Source organism: Arvicanthis niloticus, chromosome 13 (assembly GCF_011762505.2).
Source record: "Arvicanthis niloticus isolate mArvNil1 chromosome 13, mArvNil1.pat.X, whole genome shotgun sequence".
Classification (NCBI taxonomy): domain Eukaryota; kingdom Metazoa; phylum Chordata; class Mammalia; order Rodentia; family Muridae; genus Arvicanthis; species Arvicanthis niloticus.
Genome location: NC_047670.1, coordinates 74,213,459 through 74,236,113, shown reverse-complemented (window position 1 = coordinate 74,236,113; position 22,655 = coordinate 74,213,459). Strand labels below are relative to the sequence as shown.

Sequence of the window (22,655 nt, the reverse complement as noted above, 5' to 3'; positions counted from 1 at the left end):
CATGATGTGTGTGAGAGGGTGTACATGCTGCAGCATGTGTGACTGGAGGACAACTTGTGAGAGTTACATCTTTGTTCCCACTGTGAGTTCTGAGACCAAATCAGATCTTTGGGCTCAGAACAAGATGGAGCCATCGTGCCATTTATCTTGACCTAGTGATTTTACTTGAGGAACTTTTCAATATTTTTGTCAGCTTTGTCTACATTGATAATACCAGAAATGACTATAATAAAGACAGGTTAAATTATCTATACTGTGTGCTTGCCTGTGTGTCTGCTTGTGGAAGCCAGAGACGAGTGCAGAGCGTCTGGCTGTACTGATGTTACCTTATTTCTAAAGAGCTAGCATCTTACACTGAGGCTCTGGGCACCTAGCTTCTGGTTGGAAGCTGGAGAACCTAAGCTTAGAGCCTTTATTTTACTCACTTGGCCATCTCCTTAGTCCTAAAAGATTAAATTATTGATGAAACAAAATGGTTCCACTGCTTTCCAGAGCTTCTATGGCTCAGGAAGACTGGGTGGAGTACTGTACACCTTGCTCTTAACACTTAGGAGACAGAGGCTGACATGAGACCAGCCTGCTCTACAAAGTTCCAGTACAGCCAGGGCTACATGGAGCTACTATGAAATAGTCTACCTATTATTAAGACAGTTGTTTTAAAATGCTATCAGCTTCATCATGGAAAGGACTACAGATAATACCTCTATTTCTTTAGTTACCATCATGTATTTCCCCCAAACTATGAAATGATGCTACATCTTGAATGTACGTGGTAGTAACCAATAATGGGTTTCCAAGACTTAAATGTCATACACACAACACAAGGAGTTTTAGTTACTGTACGTTGGCTTGGTAAACGAAAACCATAAGACAAAAAAGGAGAAGGGGAGTGTTAGGGAAGGAGACTATTAGTGATAGGAGATGCAGGCATGAGGTAATGAGCACATATGTGTGAAATTGATCAAAGCAAAGCTCATTATATTCATGTTTAAAATGTCCTAATGAAACTCATATTTTACACATGCTAATATATTTGTAAAACATACTATTAAAAAATAGTTAAATAAAGCCTGGCGTGGTGGCTCTTGCCTTTAATCCCAGCACTTGGGAAGCAGAGGCAGGTGGGTTTCTGAGTTCCAGGCCAGCCTGGTCTACAGAGCGAGTTCCAGGACAGCCAGGGCTACAGAGGCAAACCCTGTCTCAAAAATTCATTCTGTAGTTATGGCTAGCCTTGATGTCATGGAGCTCTCCCTCCTTATCCTCCATAGTGATAGAATTATAGTCATATGCACTGTCATATCTGACCGCCCTGTTGTTTTGTCAGTGATCAAGGCAGTCCTAATGGAGTGCTCTCAAATGTTACATGAAAAAATAAAGTTTAATACATGTTACTTATACTATGTCTTGTGTGTACATGAACATGTACCATGGTGGGTGTGTAGTGGTCAGAAGACAATCACAACATGGAAGTTGTTTGTCTTCTTCCATCAAGTGTGTCCTAGACATTAAACTCAAGACAGCGTGGCATCATGCACATTTACTAAGCCATCTCATCAGCCTTGAAAAGAAGTGGTTTTTTTTTTTTTGTTTGTTTGTTTGTTTGTTTAAGATTATCTTAAAGACAAGTTTATTGGGAAGCTGCTCTCAGGTGGGTGAGTTTACTGGCTCCGAGGATGGAGGCCAGGGAACTCGAGAACTCGCTATGGGGAAAAGAGGTAGAGGGGTGTGTGTGTGTGTGTGGAGAGAGAGAGCGAGAGAGAGAGAGAGAGAGAGAGAGAGAGAGAGAGAGAGAGAGAGAGAGAGAGAGCGCAGAGCACAGGCATGCAGAGAAAGAAGAGAGGGCAGGAGGGGGAGGAGGAGAAAAAAATAAACTTTTATCATCTAACCCATTGTACTTTTTTTCCTCATATAAACTCTTCAAATTACCTGTAGGGCAACAGCTATAGGTATATTTACGTTACTATTGCAAGGTGAAGCAGCGTTTGCCCTTGATGGCTTTGTAGTAGTTGGAGAAGACACTGGTACAGTCACTGGATTGAGAATGTCCTTTGGAACAACGGAATCCTCCATTTGATCCTTCTCTTGCTGAGTTGTGCTAAAGAAATAAGAGGTTGGTATCAGGCTTAGTATAATACACAGGAGTAGTTGAGCTATGGATTTTTGGGGGTGGGTGGGGTGAGGAATCAGTTTCCCTCAGTGGTGGTCCCTGGGAGGGGATCCAAACTCCAGTGAACAGCCCTCATCTACTGCACTCAGTGGATTATAAAAACAGAAGAGTTGGGAAAACAGAAAAGGGAGGATATGATCAAAATACAGAAATCATCAAATAATACTATAGAACATTAAAAAAAGACCAGGCAGTGGTGGCGCACGCCTTTAATCCCAGCACTTGGGAGGCAGAGGCAGAGGCAGGCAGATTTCTGAGTTCGAGGCCAGCCTGGTCTACAGAGTGAGTTCCAGGACAGCCAGGGCTACACAGAGAAACCCTGTCTCGAAAAACAAAAACCAACCAACCAAACAAAAAATGCTCCCTTCCCCTTTTATTAACTAAATTTTACATTTTGTTTTTTGAGACAGGATTTTACTATGTAGTAGCCCAGACATCTTGAACTTGCTATGGAGACCAAGCTGGCTTCAAACTTGGAAGCCTACACGCCTCTGCCCCCCAAGTTTTGGGATTAAAGTTTGTGCATTGGGTTTATTTACATTTACTTTATTATTTCCTTATGTGTATGGGAGTTTTGTCTGTATCTATGTGTGTACCACATGGTGTGTCCAGTCCCAATGAAGATCAAAAGGGAATCAGAGTTACAGATTTTGTGAGCCACTGAACGTGTGCTGGAAACTGAACTCTAGTTCTCTGGAAGATCCGTAAGTGTTCTTAACTGCTAAGCCAATTCTCAAGCCCAAGATTTTTTTTTTTTACTTATGTAAATGGTTTGTGTTTTTATGTGTACATGAGTGCAGGTACTCTCCAAGTCCAAAAGAGCAATTCCCTGGAGCTGCACTGACAGGCAGGTGAGCACTGCCTGACATGGGTACATGCTCTTAACTGCTAAGCCATCTAACCAGCTCCATCTCCACTCACACTCCTTGAGAAGGGTCTCCCTGGATAGCCATGGCTGGACTCAGCTTGCAATCATCTTCTCCCAGTCTCCCAAGGGCTAAAATTCAGTGATGCACTAGCAGCTTAAGAAAAAGTTGTTTAATGTTGAAGTTCTTATTCTGAAAAAGAAGACTCGTACCTTAAGGCAGGAGGCTCAGCTGTACATGGAGGACCGGGACTTATGCTGAGCTGTGGTGCAGAAGTGCAGTCTGTCTGTGCGTCCTCTGCAGGCACAGGGCAACTCACTCTCACGTCCTCACTGTCCTAAGGGTTGAAAGAGACAGCCTGAAATTACATTTGGACACTTTAATAGCCAGATACAGAAAGGTAGAACACTTCAAGACTTCATTCATGAGATGCATACAGAGTCATGCTAGACGGAAAGATGAGTCTCTTCACAGCTGAGAACAATGGCTGAGTCCTAACTCCAAACACTTGAAAAGCTAAGGAAAAAGAATTGCCACAGTACAGGCCAGTTTGAACTATATAGTGAATTCGAGTCTAGTATAAACCACAGAATGTGATCCTGTCTCAAAATAATTAAGAACATAAAAGCAAAACATGGGCTGGAGAGATGGTCCAGTGGATAAAAACACTAGTTGCTCTTCCAGAGGTCCTAGGTTCAGTTCCCAGCATCCACATGGCAGCTCACAACTGCTTGTAATTCCAGTTCCAGAGTATCCAACACTCTCACACAGACACATGCAGACAAAACACCAATGCACATAAAATAAATTTAAAAATAAGTAAATAAAGTAAAACACGGTCTAGAAGAATGCTCAGCGGTTACAATCCCAGGCTGTTCTTTCAGAGGACCCAGACTGGATTCCTGGCACTCAGTCAGCTCATAACCATCTGTAAGTCTAACTCCGTGAGATTCAACATCCTCTTCTGGCTTCCTTGAGCACCAGATACATGCATAACATAACACAGGCAAAACACTCAGACATTTAAAAAGAGAAAAAAAGAAAAAAACAAAACAAACCAACTAATAAAAAATGTAGTTCTGGAGATTGGTTAAGCAACATTGTGAACATATGTATTGTTATTCAAACAGTTAATATAATGAATTGAGTTTTATTACTTTTTTTTTTAATGCTACAGGGTGTCACTTGTTTGAGCTATCACACATACTTCACTAAAATTCTGAGAGTATTTACAGCCCACAACTGCAGAATGGGATTATGAGGAGAAGTATATACTATTATCATCCTTTCTAAATGCATACGCATGCCAGTCGTGGTTAGAAAGGCCTACAATCTCAGCACATGAGACATGGAGGCCAGGGAACTATGAGCTGGATGCCACCTGGAGTAGATGGTTATTTTATGTGCCACTTTAACGATGATTTTAACCATCATTTTCAAACAGTCTAATGTGATAGTTGAGTACAAAACAAGGATGTACTTCAGAACTGCTCAAATAACTACTGTTTTCCAATATATTTTTAAAAGATGTATTTTTATTATCTTAAAATCCTGTGTATCTGTGTGTTCTATTGCATTTGAGTACGGGCACCCTCAGAGGCTAGAAGTGTTAGATCCCTATAGCTGGACTTACAAGCGCTTGTGAGGTACCCTATGAGTGTTGGAAGCCAAACTCAGGTCTATTGCAAGAGCAGCAGGCATTCAACCACTGAGCCATCTCTCAAGCTCCAGTGTTATTTTTAACAGTACTTTTAATAACAAGAAATTGAACTACCTTTAAAATTCTAAGGGGAAATGATTTCTGATTGAGAACTATTCCCACAGAAAAAGTGACCAAATATGAGAACAGAAAAAGTCTTAGAAAATGTATACCTAATTTCCCGTTATTTTCTGTACTGTTTGACCTCCTTGCCTAACCCCTTCTTTTCACCCATCTCCCCATTTTTTATTTCCCCCTCATCTATTTATTATTTTTGTTTGTTTCTCACGACACAGTTTCTCTTTGTAGCCCTGGCTCTTTCTGGAACTAGCTCTGTAGATCAGGCTGGCCACAAACTCAAGAGATCCACCTTTGATTCCTCATTGCTTGGATTTAAGGCCTTTAGTACTTCTTTTATGTGTATGAGACATTGCTACAGCCCCCCGCACCCACCCCACTATTTGGTATTTCCCCTCTCGTGGCCCATTTTAAAAATATTCTTTCCCTCTTTCCTAGTATAATTACTTCCATCCCTTTCCTCCCGATCACCACACTGTGTTGCTCTACATCACCCTCTTCTCTGCCTAAAAAGGTAAAATCTGAGAGAAGGAAGAGAAGATTCACATTTAAGGTTTATAATCCCAGTACTCAGGAGGGTGGGGAGAAGGATCACCGTTTAAGGTCAGCTGGTTTTACATAGCAAGTCTCGGGTCAGCTAGCCAGTCAGGAAACCCTCAGAAGTTACATAAAACCTGCCTGCAGGAGTGTAATGCAGTAGATGCCTCAGTGGGTAAAACTGCTCAATGCACAAGTCTGTCAACCTCAGGCTGATCCTGGAATACATGGTGGAAGGAGAACAGACTTCTGAAAGTTGTTCTCTGACTTCTGTATCTGTGGGCTCCTCTCCACTCCCCACAAAAACATTAAGATAAAATTTATGAGACCAGAGGATTTCAGATAGAAGGAGAAAAGCCCACACTCAAAAATATTTTGCCAGACAATTGTGGCACATGCCTATAATCCCAAATCCAACACTAGGACGGTCAGGCGAATGGAAAATTTAAGGCCAGTTTGGACTATGGACCAAGACTCCCCCAAAAATGTAGATGTGTGTGTGTAGTATGGATTCCATCACTACTTCCGGGACCCTTTTGTGAAAACAGCCCTGTTATTAGTCTAAGCTCACAAACTGAGCTAACTGACACAAAAGCCAAGGAACACTTTCTTGAACTTTGTGGAGTTTTACTATAGAACTTTTAAAAACTTTCACAGCATGGCGAAAACTAAATAAATTGAAATTATAAGTAAATATTAATGCAGACAAAAATTTAAGTAACATCCCTAATACACTTAACTATGATGCCATAAAGTGAGAGAACAGAGGGGCACTTCTGAGTTTACCTTTTCTTTGTAGACACCTTTAACGACATCAGACATTCTATTCTCCAAAGCAAGTTCATCTGGCATTCTTGATGAACTTCCAGGTAAAGGAGGAAAATTTGTAGCAAGTAAGTCAAACTTTGGTGTTGGAGCCTTTGCTTCAGTTGCTGTAGGCTGTGGTCTCTAAAAAAACCAAACCATTAAAAAGGTCATTTGCCTAATGCTTTCTCTAATCCTCTGCCTCAAAAGCTGTGAGAAAAACGAGCAATGACTTCTGAAAGACACCTGCCTTGGCCTATTGTCTGCTTGGATTAAAGGTGTCTGGCTACTGGTTTTAGATGTTAACTTAACACAGCCTAGAATCACTGGGAAAGCCTCAGTAAGCATCTGACTACACCAGGCTGCTGTAAATGATATGGGAGGACCTGCCCCTAAAGTTGACAGTATCTTCTAATACTTAATGCGATAAAAAAAAAAAAAAAAAAAAAAAAGAGGAAAGCAGAATTAAAAGTCAATTATCTAGACTTCACTCTGGATAGTCAGTTTGTTTACCTTGTTGCTGTTTCTTCTGCTAATAGAACAAGCTTCTTTGGGTTTCTAACGTGAGCTGAAGATAATGGCTCTTATGCTCTGGATCTAAAACGTTCCCCGTCGGATCATGTGCTTTCATACCCAGCCCAGCCCTGCTCTGTAGAGGGACTGGTTGCTAGAGATTGACCACTAGTTGTAGACCTTTGAAGGCTTTAGCCCAGCTCTATCTCTTTTTCTTTTAACTTGGCTAGCTAGAACTTGCTGTGTAGTCCAGGCTGGCCCTGAAAACTCTGAAGACCCACTAGCCTCTGGCTCCTGAGCACCACTACTACTTCTTTTAAGGAATAACTTCTGTTTCAGTTTTATGTGTACATGTCTGTGTACCACATGTGCCTGGTGACTATAGTGCCCAAAAGTCACCAGATCATTTGGCAATGCAGTTGTAAGCAAAGTGAGGATACTGAGAACCAAACCCAAGTCCAGCAAAAAGCAGCAAGCGCTCTTGACTGCGGGGACATTTTACCAGGCCCCAGCTCTACTTCTGGTCCTATACCCTCAGCTTACGGATATGCCAAGATATGAGGAGTCTCCTGCTCCCTGTTCTATGAATGAATCCACCCCAACTTCATTAAGAGAGGCTCTCATTGCATTACTGATACTAACACTGTGAGCAACAGACAGAAGCTGGGCATGGCATTATATACCTATAATCCTAGTATTGGGAGTGTAAAGCAGTGGGATTGAGTTTGAAACCAGTATGGGCTATATACAATGAGACACTGCCTCAACACACAGATCCAGTAACAATATCGTAATAACCTTTTAAATTTAGCTACCTCCTCCCACTTCTTTTTAAAGACAGGGTCCTGCTATGTATCCCTGGCTGGCATGAACTGCCTGCTTCTAGGAGCTGGGATTAAATGCATGCATCACTCCTGGGTCAAATTTACTTTTAAGCCATGTAAATATATTTGATATAAAATATTAGGAATATAACTTCAAACTCCTAACTAGGCACTAGGTGTACTTTAAACAACCTTCAGATCAATCTAAGGCTCAATTATATTTTGGGAAAAAAAAAAAAGAAAGGAAAGACAGATCAAAAGGAAAAATAATTCTAAAGGTATAATTAAAGATTATAATACTTACTGGGATCCTGTCATCTTCTCTCCGTCTCCGGCCTCTGAAGAGAGTTCTCCTTTTAACACAAGAAAAAAAAATTACAGATAAAATTCTTAAAATACATACATCCTACCACAGATTTCTATTTAAAATACCTAAATTTTCAAAATAAGGGATATTCCTCCATATTATTAAGGGGCAAGTAAATTCCTCTGAAGAGATCTTGAGCTAATCTACAAAAAACTTCTCCAACTACAACCACTAAGGTGTCAGCTTGGGCTACTTGTATTAGTAACACACGTTCCACATCAGAAGCATCTTACGGTCTAATTCAGGCAGAGTAGACAAAATACAATTCTTACCATTGAGAAGTTGGAAGAAATTTGGAACTAGAAGGCAGAGCTAGACCTTTAATTCTAACACTCTTAGGCAAAGACAGTTGGATCTGAGAGTTGAGGCCAGCCTAGTTTCTGCATGGCAGATTCTAGGCTAAGTATGGGTGAAACCAAACCAAACCAAAACCCCTTAAAAACCACTGATTAATAAGTAAGTTCAGCATCAGCTTATGTAGGATACTTGAGAACATCTTTTCACACTAAAACTAAACCTTCCAAAATCCTATTAACTCATTAAAATAATAAATTTACTTAAGATAACCACATTAAAAAAAAAAAAAAAATCGCTGGGCAGTGGTGGCACACGCCTTTACTCCCTGCACTTGGAAGGCAGAGGCAGGCGGATTTCTGAGTTCCAGGCCAGCCTGGTTTACAGAGTGAGTTCCAGGACAGCCAGGGCTACACAGAGAAACCCTGTCTCAAAAAATTAAAAAAAAAAAAAAAAAAAAAAAAAAAAAAAAAAAAAAAAAAAAAAAAAAAAAAAACCATAAAAATCACCAGATTGTTTTCAACATTCAAGATAAGCATGCATGATTATTTTTTTTTTCTTCTTCTTGCTTTTTGAGACAGGGCTTATCTGTGTAACTGTCCTGGCTATGTTTGTAGACCAAGCTAGGCTCGAACTCAAAGAGAATCGCTTCCTCTGTTTCCCAAGTGCTGCGATTAAAGGTGTGAGCCACCACGCAGGGCAATTAAATAACTTTATATACCCTTATTTCCTTACCTGCCTCTTCCAAAGTCTCCATTCTGTTCCATCTGTAAAATGGGAGCTTCCTTTGGAAGATAAGTTTGTTCCTGATGCCCAGTTACTGTTGTGTTATGCCTTTCAGAAAGAAAGATCCTTGAACTAGATCTGCTCAATGGTCCATCCCCCAATGACACAGAGCCCTCTGTTGAGTGTTCTGAACCACTGGATGACCTAAAATGAGGCTTTACACTAAAAAAAGACAAAGAATAAACATTATGTTGTATTCTTAATAAAAGACAATTAAAGAGTTTCCACATCAAGTAATGTATTTGGAGAAACTTGTAGAAAAAACACTAATGGGAATTTTAAAAAGTTCATTACTGTACAGGGGAACTAAAACATTGTATTTCTTTTTATATATTTACAGCAGCATACACATAAATTTATCTGTAACATTAAATATTTATAGGGATAATGATGTCTAAAGAGAATAGGGGAAGCTGGGTAGTGTATACATTTAACCACAACACTTGGCAGCCAGACCTGAGAGTTTGAGACCAACGTATACTACTGAGCAGGTTCCAGGACAACCAGAACTACACAGAGAAACCCTGTCTTGAAAAAACAAAATTCAGTCTAAAATTATGCTTCCAAAAAAAATATATTTAGAAAAATATCAATGAAAATTACAGTATATTCTTTAACAGACATTTAAAAATGGTTACCTATCTTTCTGAAAATAACTTGGTAAATTACAATGTTTACATGGAGTTCAGAAACTCATTTTACTTCGGATTGTAACAAGGCTAATACATGAGTTTAACAACTTTAAATAGCTCTCAGATCTCATAATCTTACCAAGAAGGACTTAACAATCACAGTCTAGGCAACAGAAAAGAAACAAACAAAACAACACTGAACACCCAAGAAAGAAGTGATGACAGAAAGTGAGAGCACAGTCCATCTTCACCATCACCAGGCTGTCAAGTGGTAACAGAGACATTGTAAAAAGTGCTACACTAGACATGATAGTGCAGGCCTATAACTCAGGATCTGAGAGTAGATACAAGAGGAGTGGGAGTTTAAGAACTTGCTCTTGAACCTATTACATGTCTCTGAGCTAGATACTATCTGAGAAAACCAACAACAGAAACATATACATAAAAAAAAAATACAAAAAATTGCTAGTGTGTCCCTTTAATCCCAGCACTCAAGAGGCTGAAGCCAGCCTGGTCTAGTGAGTTACAGGCCAGCCATCTCCCGCTCCCTTTTCCCCTCACAGGAAAATGCAAGTGACAAAAATACTCATAAACTAAAGAGATTGAGCCTTTAACTGAATAGGGCCTGGTTAAACCATCACTTCTTAGAAGCAAGAATTAGGCTGGTAGTGGAAAGCTAGCAAGTAAGTATTTGTGCTTATGTAGGAGATGGCTTAGCAGGTCAAAGTTTGATCCTGGGAATGCACACATCAGGGAACAACAGCTGTGGTAGCATCTGTAGTCCCAGCACTCCATTCCAGAGATGGGAGGCCGACAAGAGAACTGACTGAAGGGCCTGCTGGGCCTGTTTCAGTGGTTGAAACAAGAGATCCTGCCTCAAAAAGGTGGAAGGTTAAAAACTGACTTCTCAAAGTTGTCCTTTGAACACCACCACCCACTTGAAAGCCCACATGCATACACAAACATAAGAACACACAAAAGAATGTATGGCTGGGCAGAATTTAATCCCAGCATTTAGGAGGCAGAAGCAGGTAGATGTTTTGTTCAAGGCCAGCCTGTCTACAATTGAGTCCCAGGACAGCCAGGGCAACACAGAAATGTCTCTTAAACAAAATAGTATATTCATGGATGTATGCATCATGTGCACAATTATTTTATTGTGGAAAGATTAAAACTCAGGGCCTTAAGCATGGCAATACTGCCACTTAGCTACATCCCAGCTTTGCAGGTCTGGTTTGTTTATAATTTTTATTATTCATATACATGGCTGCATATATGTTTGTGGTGATCAGAACCTCCATAACTGGAGTCATGGATGGTTGCAAGCCACCACGGGGGTGCTGGGAATCAGACCTGAGCCTGCCAGAACAGTCTGTGGTGCTTTCAAGGGCTAAGCCAACTCTCCAACCTCCCTGGCCCTATATTTTTAAAGACAAACACTTAAGATCAGTACTTAAAATTTTATGTGTGTGTTGAAGAAGAAAGTCTGTTGGTTAAGTGCTTGCCTTATAAGCATGAGAATCTGAACTTAATCCCCAGAATTCATATTAAAAAAATAAACTGGGGGTAGAGAGATGGATGGCTCAGTAGTTAAGAGTACTGATTGTTGTTCTAGAGGACCCAGATTCAATTCTCAGAATACACAGTGTATCACCATCATCTGTAACTCCAATTCTGGGGATACAACGCCTTCTGGACTACTCAGGCAACAGAGGTAAAATTTATGCACACACACATACTGCAGGCAAAACGCCCATTCTCATAAAATAAAAAAATTAAAAGACGAAACAGAAACCACTAAAATCCTCACCACTTTATATCTATTATTAATTCTGACCAAGAAGCATCTTTAAAATTCTAGACTGAATAATTCATGCACATTTTAAAAATAAAAATTAGCAAACACGGGGGCTGGAGAGATGGCTCAGCAGTTAAGAGCACTGACTGCACTTCCAGAGGTCTGAGTTCAATTCCCAGCACTCACATGGTGGCTCACAACCACCTCCAATGCTCTCTTCTGGTGTGTCTGAAGAGAGCAACAGTGTACTCACATAAAATAAATCTTTGTATTTTTGTTTTTTTGAGACAGGGTTTCTCTGTGTAGACTGTCCTGGAACTCACTCTGTAGAGCAGGCTGGCCTTGAACTCAGAAATCTGCCTGCCTCTGCCTCCCAAGTGCTGGGATTAAAGGCGTGCGCCACCACTGCCCGGCAAAATAAATCTTTAAAAAAGAGAACACTTATAGAAGTAACAAGTCTCCCAACAAGAACACAGTAATTCCTCAAGAATTACTGTAACTTGTTTAAAATAAATTTAAGTCATTATTTTTTAATCTTACCGATTTTTTTGGAATGGTCGGCCCATATTCATAGCAGCAGCATTTGTTTTGTAAGATCCTGGTGAACTAAAGCCATTCACAAAACTACCATTGGGAAAGGGAGCCTAGAAGAAAATGTTAATATTTAATAGTAAGGATTAAAATACTTCAGAGAGGTTTCCGAGAACCCTGAGAGGCCGTCATATCAGTTTTGTCAACCAGTCAATAGAAAACTCTTACTTCTGTGATGCTGACATCACACATCATTTTATTATAACACATCACTAGTCGTTACAGACAAAACACCCTTTCATGACAAAATTTTACACTGGAGTTATTTAAAAATCCCCTGGGAGCAGTGGTGGCACACGCCTTTAATCCCAACACTTGGGAGGCAGAGGCAGGTGGATTTCTGAGTTCAAGGCCATCCTGGTCTACAGATTAAGTTCTAGGACAGTCAGGACTATGGAAAAAACCTGTCTCGAAAAGCCAAAAAACAAAAAAACAAAACAACAACAACAACAACCACCACAACAAAAAAAACACGTAAAAAAAAAAAAAACAACCAAACCAAAACAAAAAAAACGGAAAAAAAAAAAAAAAAATCCCCTGGGAACCAGGCAATAGTGCACATCTTAAGTCCTAGTACTCCAGAGGCAGGTAGGTCTCTGAGTTCAAGGTCACCCTGGTTTACACAGAGTTCTAAGACAGCCAGGGTTACATAGTAATAAGACTCTTTCAATCAATCAATCAATCAATCAATCAATCAATCAATCAATCACAAAGGACTTATTTTCTTTAATTCGCTTATCAAAATGCAAAGAATCAAACTGTAGACACTAACAGTTCAACCCTTAACAATATGTTTATATTGAGTAAGGAGCTATGAATCAATGAACTAGACCAACTTGTTGGTGTGTGTGTGTATGATTTTTGTGACAACTATGGCTTGTTGCTATGCAACTTGCTATGCAGACTAGTCTGGCCTTCAAGTTGCAATGATGCTGTTAACACTGCCCTGTAGGTACTCTAATTACATGCAAACGGATCTGCATCTGGTTTTTAGATGATTTTTTCCAAATCTTAGCTTGAACTAAATATTTTATTATTTTCTAAGAGACTCACTTACCAGTGGTGTTTCAAAGTAAGGTGCAGGACTTGGAGACCAAGACGGAGGCACAATACTATACACTGAGTACTGCTGATGAGGATTATACACTGGTTGCATGAAGACTGGTGAGGGATATTGAGTTGGAGCCTGAATGGGTTGAGTATACATACTAGAATCCATTAATCGATAACCATTCTTAGCAAAAAATGTATTGATGGCTTTTATCCTTGCCTAAAAGAAGAAAACATAAGAATAAATGAAGTATATTTTACAAAAAATATATTCAACTTTTTTTACATTATCTTATGATTAATTTCTGCTTAGAATCAACAGAGCAAAAGAAAACAATAGCTTTAATAAATAGGAAAGTGTGGACTTGAGAAGAGCCACAATAAACAAGGTAAAATAAGTGAATTTGTGCTGGATCCATGGTTAAGAAAGAGCCTGCTTCTCTTCAGGACTCTAGGATATGTAGCACCTGTAACAACAGGACCCTGGAGGGCATTAGGTTACAGGAAACAGCTAAGAACAGAAAGGTGCCCTGGGCTCTGCTGGCACAGGTGCTCACATGCAGACACATTTAGCTATCCATAACTAAAATGATAAAAGTAAATCCTAAAGACAAACTTAACTTGAAGTTTAACTAAAAAAACGTGCTATCCCATTAATTTCAATATTGCTTTATTTGGTTCTTTGTTGGCATCAAACATGGATCTACGGAGTAAAATCATAGGAAGATATCACTACGGAAAAAGGGACACTGAAGCTGTTATAATGGAGACAGCAGTAGTGGGCCAGGGAAGTAGAGACTGAGGAAACAGAACAAAGACCCCCCCCCAAGACACATCTCTGAAATGTGACAGATTCCATCAACAAGTAGACAATTCCATAATAATGGAATTAGATTTTATTCTACTATATGTGTGTGTGTTTCAAAATAGTGAAGTTTTATCAGACACCTAAATATAAAACTTTAAGTCAGTAGGAGACAGGAAACAGAACCTCTGTAGTCTCAGAGGGAACGGTGATTTAAAAAGAGACAAGTAGAGGAATATCAGCAATGAAACTCATCTGTAATAGGGGAATTCGTATTATCATCTACCCCAGAGAAAGTATAGATTTAAACGTGAAGTTCTTCCAGTAGTGCCATCCTGACTGTTTTACTTACTCAGCCATGTGACCCTCAGCTGGTTATTGCCTCAGTAGGCAAAGTGGAGGAAACAACCATAGGTATCTCATTAGGGGTCTTGGCAAAAGCAGCCAGACTTGCCTTGAACTCACTGTGTAACTCAGGCTAGCCTGAAACAACCGTTTCTCTTGTCTCACCCTCCTGAATGGTGAGATTACAAATATGAGCCATGACCCCTTTCTCACTGTTTATAAGAATTAGTTCATGTGTGTACAGTGCTTAAAACTGCAACGGATTCACAGTAGGAGAAAACAAGAAAGGAGTTAAGAAATCACACTAGTTATGAGGCTGCATCAACTGCTCAAATCTAAACAGTGGCAATAACGATGGAAAGAATTATGAAAGCAAAATCTATGAAATCTGAGAACAAAGTAAACATGAATATACTGATTAAGTATTAATAATGGCAATTCCTTCTCAAATAGATGTTACTGACACAGGGCTGAAAAATGAAAATTGTTTTCATCACTATTAAAGAAGTATTCCTACTATGCATGTTGAGAGCTGAAATTACAGGCTGTAAATCACTTTTAAAACTTTGTTTCCCTGTAAAGAACTCAATGTTTTCATGTTCTGTGAACTAGTTTTCTAAAGTAAGACAAAGTCAGAAAATACTTTAAAATTACTACAGGTTTTATAAAACATCTGCCATTTTAAAAGAAACAATAAACAAAAGCCCAACAACAATCACCTCCCACCAAAAAAGACTTACTTAACACTAGCATACATTTAAAAATGTTTCTTACCATGATTGGCTTGCCCTGAAATGTTTTAACTTCTTCTCTTAAGTATTTAAAAGCCTGTTAAACCAAAAATGACCTTTTATTAGCATTAAACATTTCATTACAGCTTCATTCTCCCAAGTAAGTTTGCCATTATCAGTTTCTAAGCTAAACAAAAGGGTCCTGCCTGCTGTGTGGCTAAGCCAGCCTTGGACACAGCAAGGCAAAAACCCTGGAACAACAAACCTTGAGAGGATAAATGAAGAAACCAACACTTTCCCAGTTACAGCTGGAAGGTGTACAGAGTTAATGCATGAAATTGGTATGGAGTTGGTATGGTATGTGACAGACGGCAGAACAAAGAGACCAGGAGATCACCAGCAAACAGCTTCTAAATCTGCTGCACTGACCAAAAATGTCATGAGTTAAAGGCAAGCATAGCACTGGCAGAGTACCATCTGTAGCCAGTACCAGAGTACACAGCATTCTTTTCTTGCCTTGCACCTGGCACATTCAGACATGCACACACACAATACACTCACTCATACATTAAGAAAGCCACCTCAGCATTCAAGGGAAGTGGAGGAAGAGGAGGAGGAGGAGGAGGACTGCCACATCTGAGTCCAGCCTAAGCTACCATAATGAGTTCTAGATCAGCCTAAGCCTCAGAGTGAAAGACTGCCCCCCCACCCCCAAACAAAAAGCCCTTTTCTCCCTGTGGCCTACTATATACCAAAACCACTATTGAGTACATAATTCCAAATCTTTTTCTTTTCTTTTCCTTTTTTTTCTTTCCAAGACAGGGTTTCTCTGTGTAGCCCTGGCTGTCCTGGAACTCACTCTGTAGACCAGGCTAGCCTCAAACTCAGAAATCTGCCTGCCTCTGCCTCCCAAGTGCTGGGATTAAAGGCATGCGCCACCACTGCCTGGCCATAATTCCAAATCTTTACATTTATTTGAAAAGTCTGTCTTAGTATTTTTCACTGACAAGTAAATATTTTTAAAATAAAAACTGGTAAAATTGTATGCACATGATAAAAATCAAAGAGAACTGTCAATTAAGCAAAAGTATGGTTGAATTCTTTACCAGTCTTAGTGAACATTTTCTCTCCTCTTTTTGTTAAGACACAGTCTCACTCTGTCTCCTAGGCTGGCCAGCCTCAGTGCTAAGTGCTGTAATAAGAGGCATGCACCATCACTACCATGTCTGATTTTTTTTTCCATTTTTGATGCAGGACTCATATAACTCAGGATGGTCCCAATCTTGCTTATGTAGCTAAGTCAGTCCTGAACTCCTGATCTTGCCTGTTTCTATCTCCCAAGTGCTGGCATTACAGGAGCAAACCACCATATCTGACTTTTTCTTTGAGGTACAGACCACTGAACTTAGGACCTTATGTATCCTAGACATGAACTATACCACTAAGTGACACCCCTAGTCTATATACATCTTCTTCAACAACATACACAACTTTGTCCACCAAGGTTTTTATTAGGAGAAATTTCTCACCTGCTGTGCGTCTGTGTCTGACTGGAACGTGATATACCAGTTGCTGTTGTGTGCGAACTCACAGCTTATCACTTTGGGGCAGTTTTCATTTTTAAACAAAGCTTTTACTTCCTAGAAAGGAAAAAGTGTAGTCAAATCTTAAAATGAAACCATGTGCAGTTATGTATGGTGCAAAATTTGCATATGATTTTATGGGCAACAAAACAGAAGTAATTCAGCTTTAGAGGTGAGGTAAACTCTTTACAACACTACGCCTCCAGTGTTCTCCTCCTCCATAGCGAGGGAACTTTTTTAAAGTTATGATTTTTACTAACATAATATTCAAGCATTCTTTAATTTAGACATTTTGTCTACATCAGAATCAAACTGTGTACAAACATCCTTCCTATAACTATATAACTTAAAAAGAAAGACTACACCAAAACTGAGACAGGTAAGGTAGTTAACACGTAAAAAGAACTTACAAATGGAGGGGGGGGGTATTAAATATTTATCATTATAGAATAAAAAGTAACATTTATTGGAATTACCAGAGATTAAAAATAATTTTGTACTCAAATGTTGAAGCTCTTTGCAACTGTTTTCATCACCGAAGTCCATTTAGTTTTACTATATCACTTTTAGGCTTAGTAAGTCAACATTCTAGATATATAACTAATATATATAACTAATATACTTACCTTACTAATACAGTAAGGTAAGTTAGTTGCTAAGCAAGTCGGTCTTTAACTTACAGAACACTCAGGTGATTTACAGTGAAGCTCTGTCCCACAGCAGCAAAGAAACAAACTCTAGGGCCAGAGGACGCTCTACAGTCTGTCATTAGGGGTCTAACCCACTCATCTTTGGGTGGTGTTTTTTTTTTTTTTTTTTTTTTTTTTTTTTAACCCATCTTAAGGCTTGGTTACTTTGTACAACAGATGATGAAACTTTGGCTTTGGGTAATTGTAAAATAAGTGATTCCTGGTAGGATCATTAAGCAAATGTGTATATGTATGTCTTTAAAGGGATCTATTTCTATAGTATATTTTTATTCAAATATTATTTTATTCCTGAATCTGAACCACACTTGATCTTTATGACTATAACTTTGTTTTATACTTTGCTAACCAATCCTTATTTAAAATTTTCTTTTTTTTCCTTTGTTATTAGATGAATCCTCCTGGTTAACTGTCAGACAGGTCAATCCAATCGATTCAAAACTAGTATTACTGCAATATGTAAGTTTATACCAGTCTACTACCTTCAGGGTTAACAAGTCAACAGTGACTGACACAACAGCACTGATGTCTGCTTCGCTTGCCTGCTTCCTCCACTTTCAATAGTCAAGCAACATTCGGTGTTAGGAATAATCGATACTTACCTCTACAGGTGTTGTCTCAGGAATTTCTCTGAGAATCACAATACAACGCTTATGACTCGGTCTCACCTTTTCTCCCTTCTCATCAACTTGTACCATAGGGGAAGCTGAAATTTAAAAAAGAGTATGATCCACTTAAAATAAATGGTAATGATACTAATGACGCCATTAAAAACTATTTGGTTCAATTTCTAACTAAATAAATTATCAAATGCGAAGTTAAAATGCCAAAAATTACTGTCATGTTAAAAAAGTAGGTTTATATACAAAGACAATTGACTGTTATTTGCCAAATGAGTCTCTGCAGCAACTACACTGTGGTTTCATGTGTTACAAAGAATCCTCCAGGAAAAAAAAAAGCATTTATTAGGACTTCAATGTCTATCTTTTCCTAGTGATAAGCATAAAGCCTGGGATTCACCCCAACATATCTGCTCTGATGTTTGTCACTACAAAGGCCAAAAAAATAAATAAATAAATAAATAAATAAATAGATAAATCTAGATGCTTTGCCAACTTTCTGTGTAGCTACGACTGGTTGAGTTTTACGAAATGACATCTATATGAATGATTTAGAAATATCATAAATGGCCAGGTGGTGGTGGCAGCACAGGCCTTTAATTCTAGCACCTGGGAAGCAGAAACAGGCTGATTTCTACGGAGTGAGTCCTCAGACAGTAGGACTACACAGCCATCTAGAAATAGAAGTCCTCAGCTCCCTTATATAAAATTGATTATTGTACTTGCTATATTAAGCTTTTAAGCTTTTGAACACATTTCATTCCTAATATTCACTCACATATTAAGTGAAGATCTGAGAAGGCTGGGGATATAATTAAATGATAGGGCACTTACTTAACATGCACAAAGTTCTAGGCTCAACTTCCAAAGACCTGCCTTTATTCAGTCAGGCAGTTAACAAACCCATTTATAAGACAAGCTATTATGTGTTCCCACACTCAAGTACACAGACGCACGCATGCAGGCACAGAGCATGCAAGTACCTTTACTAAACCAGCTTACTGGCCTTATCAACTAGCTAGTTTTGTAACAAATTAATATGATTGGAAAAAATAATTCCAATAGACTCGTGGATGCAGAAAGCATACCAGCAAAAAGCCCAGTTAATATTAAAATTAAAACATCAAATGATGTTCTAAAGAAAATATGAATGTTCCACAGTCATCAAAAAGATGAGTATACAAAAATGAATTTTAGGGCTAGAGAGATGGCACAGCAGTTAAGAGCACTGACTGCTCTTCCAGAGGTTCTGAGTTCAATTCCCAGCACTCACATGGTGGCTCACAACCATCTGTAATGGGATCCGATGCCCTCTTCTAGTGTGTGTCTGAAGACAGCTGCAGTGTGTACTCATATAACAAACAAACAAATAATTTTAGTATGTCTCAAGGTTCGATGGAACCTTGGACAGGGGATGGACAGAGAGAGAGCTCAGCTGTTAAAAAGTACTTGTTCTTACAAAAGATCCATGTTTGGTTTCTAGCACCCATGTTTACAAAAATTCATAACTCTAGTTCCTGGGGATCTGATGCCCTCTTCTGACCTCTTTGGACACAAGGCATGTATAGTATACACATATACATGCAGAAAAAACATATACAAAACATATTTAAGTTATTTGAGATAGGGTGTCTCTATGCAGCTGTCTTGAATTCTCCCTGTAGACCTGAGTGGCTTTGAGCTCAAAGAGATCCTCCTGTGTCTACCTCCTGATGAGTGCTGGGATTAAAGGCATGTCACTATGCCTGGCTTAAACTTTAAAAAAAAAAAAAGGTAAGTTAAGGTGGACAGTTGTTCAGGGAAAATACCCAAAACTGCCTCCTAGACTTTAGCCATACCAGTGTTCTAACATATACTTGTACACACACAGACAACTATGGAACAGGCTTTCAATAGACAAAAACAAAACAAACCCAAAAAGTATAAATAAAAATTCCAAGACAAACAATTAAGAAATAAATTCTCAAACCCCCCCCCCCCCAAAAAAAAGAAAAGAAAAAAGAAAAGAAACAAATCCATAGCCAGGCGCAGTGGCTCACACCTTTAATAGTAGCAATAGGGAGGAAGAAGCAGGCAGGTCTCTGAGTTCGAAGCTAGCCTGGTCTACAGATGAGTTCTAAGATAGCCAAGGCTACACAGAAAGAAAACTCTTGCAGGTCACAGTGGTGTTCATCTACATATCTCAGAAGTTTGGAGGCCTGGGCTGAAGGGCACTGAATTTGATGGTATCTTGAGCTACACAATGAGACCTCATTAACTGGTGGCGGAGAAAGCGAAGAGAACAGGTAGAGACAAGTTCATATCAAACTTTGGAAATATCTAACTATAAGCCACAACTTATCAGCAGTTGTGAAGTCAGGATAAAACAAATGCCATTCTTAAACAATGAGAGTTAATTGTTAACACTTGCTATATGAACAAGAAAAAAACTACAGACTCAAAATAAAAGCTGCTATTCAAATGTACATACTAACACAGATTAAAAGGCCACTTAAAACAATTTTCTGTATGATCAGAAATAAAAATACTTCACTTTTATAATTAAAAAAAAGAAGCTAAAAGGCATTTACATACATCTCAATACTTCAAGAATTAAGTCTGGATCTGTAGTCAATTTTTTTATTTCTTCCATGTTGGCAACTGTCCATATTGGTACAAACTGATCACTATCCATTTGAGATATCAAGTAAAGGTCCTTTGATAAATTTTCTCTGAAAGAAACAGAATCAATTATAATATATAATTCTAAAAAGTAGCTAAAGCAAAAAATGTTCCATATTCACATTTATCAATGTCTAGAGAAATAACAATAGTAGAATAACTAAAATGTTATGGATATATATTAAACAAACAGATTCTCCTTTCTTATACTGTTTTAACTTTTATCCATAGCAATTATCACTTAAACATACACTAGCTGTATGTTTATTGTATTTATTGTTTTGTGTCTCCTGTTAACTTCAGTTCCAGGGGATCTGACACTCTCTTCTGGCTTCTGCAGGCAACTCATGTATGTGATGTGCAAGCATATGTACAGGCAAAACACCCATACAAATAAAAAAGTCTTTATGTTATGGGAAAATGGTAAGCTCAAAGCCCTTTAAAGAAAGACTCAACTTAAGATAGTTATTATTCTATTTAGTTTATAAAACTAAAATAGTTTTATAAATATTATAAAATAGTGGTGGCGCACGCCTTTAATCCCAGCACTTGGGAGGCAGAGGCAGGCAGATTTCTGAGTTCGAGGCTAGCCTGGTCTACAGAGTAAGTTCCAGGACAGCCAGGACTACACGGAGACTCGGAAAAAAACAAAACAAAATAAAAAAACCAAAACAAAACACTAAAAGGTGGCAAGTTATTTGTTGGGGGAAGGGTAATAAAAGATCTGTCCTTTCGTCATAGAAGGACAAATTAACATCACTGTAATAAATATTACTTAATAACTTGAAAATCAGACATCTATAAACAAATGAACAATTAAAAAGCTGTAACCTTACAGCATCCCTATTCTTATCAACCAATATCAAAGTGCTTTAAATGATAATTGTCAAAAGTTAATGAAATTGATAGTACACCTAAGTACACAAGAAAAACCTGTATATCTATATATAACATCTATATTGGCAATGTTGCTGAGCTAAAAATGATATTTGTCAAACTGGTAGATCATGAACAAGCACTCTTATTGCAGAAACTAAAAAGCCTATATCAATTTCAAATACCATGTTTCTGAAGACATGAGAGAGAACACTCTGGAAGCTTCAAGGAAAAAATAACTGAAGTATTAGGAATATTTTTTTCTTATAGAATACATCTGTGTATCATGGTTCAGAGTAACTTTCCTGGGCAACCAGTAAGGAGAAACCAGAGACACAGATCTGAGTGAGTAGTTGTGTGTAGGTATGTGGTATGTTGTCTATATTAGGCAAAGGGCTGGCACTATTAATTAAAAATCACAGATATCTCTAATGCACAGTGGATTTTTTTCAGTGTTTCCTAGGATTTTAGGGAGGCAGATGGGTAGCTCTAAGTCAGGTTGAAGATAGATAGCATAAACCAGCATTTACAGAAAGTACAATAAAGCAACCGATTACCTGTGTGTGGAATCACCCTTGTAATCCCAGCAACAGAGAGGCTCAATCAGAAAAATTACATATTTAAATTAAGGCCAGTCTATATGGTTGGGCAATGAAGTTGTGGTTGATCTTAAAAAGGAGTTATGGTCAGGGTGCAGGAGAGAAAGACTCACTCTTCCTTGGGGGCTGGCCACTAGGAGTTTGACCATGCTTCGGTGAGCATACAGACAACACAAAATGGACTTTTCTTTAGGGATGGTGGTAGACATGGGAGGACTAAAAGGTGAATACAACTGGGATGCATGATGTGAGATTCCCAATTAATCAGTAATAAACAAACGCCCTCATTTTACCATTATCCAATGCATCTCTTGAATCCACTTTCAGAGAGACAGCCCATATTCACAAATTTAAAAAAAATCATTTTATTAAATAAATTATTTTAAAAAACCAGCAGCAGTAAGAAATGAATAGAGGGCCTAGAGAGGTGACTCAGGGTTTAGCATGCTTGCTGCTCCTGTAGAAGTCTCAAGTTCAGTTCCCAGCACCCACATGGCAGTGCACAACTGTCTTTAAGAGATCAGATGCCTTCTTCTGGCCTCTGTGGGCACTACACATAAGTAATACACATTCATACTTATGCACAAAGTCTTAAACATAAAATTAAAAATAAAAAATGAAGGAAACTGGTAAGAGGATCAAAGGCTAAAGATAACAACATGCATTTTTTAATAAACCCAGCACATGGGAGACAGAGGCATGTAGATCTCTGTACATTTAAG

At 38.6% G+C, this 22,655-nt stretch overlaps 1 protein-coding gene across 3 annotated transcripts in view; it reads right to left on the bottom strand.

The window, feature by feature from the left end:
* The window catches only part of Larp4 (La ribonucleoprotein 4), a 45,938-nt gene that overhangs the window by 4,993 nt on the left and 18,290 nt on the right, over positions 1-22,655 (bottom strand). For 2 of the 3 annotated variants that reach the window (XM_034516525.2, XM_034516526.2), the window contains exons 5-15: positions 20,372-20,508; positions 17,780-17,883; positions 16,417-16,527; positions 14,931-14,984; positions 13,014-13,226; positions 11,906-12,009; positions 8,885-9,097; positions 7,793-7,841; positions 6,134-6,295; positions 3,246-3,370; positions 1,927-2,095 (exon numbers count right to left, since the gene is read on the bottom strand). In XM_034516525.2, coding sequence (XP_034372416.1) covers positions 1,927-2,095; positions 3,246-3,370; positions 6,134-6,295; positions 7,793-7,841; positions 8,885-9,097; positions 11,906-12,009; positions 13,014-13,226; positions 14,931-14,984; positions 16,417-16,527; positions 17,780-17,883; positions 20,372-20,508 — 1,441 coding nt within the window. Of the gene's footprint in view, positions 1-1,926; positions 2,096-3,245; positions 3,371-6,133; positions 6,296-7,792; positions 7,842-8,880; positions 9,098-11,905; positions 12,010-13,013; positions 13,227-14,930; positions 14,985-16,416; positions 16,528-17,779; positions 17,884-20,371; positions 20,509-22,655 lie in introns of those variants that run through there. The other variant, XM_034516528.2, reaches the window with a different exon arrangement.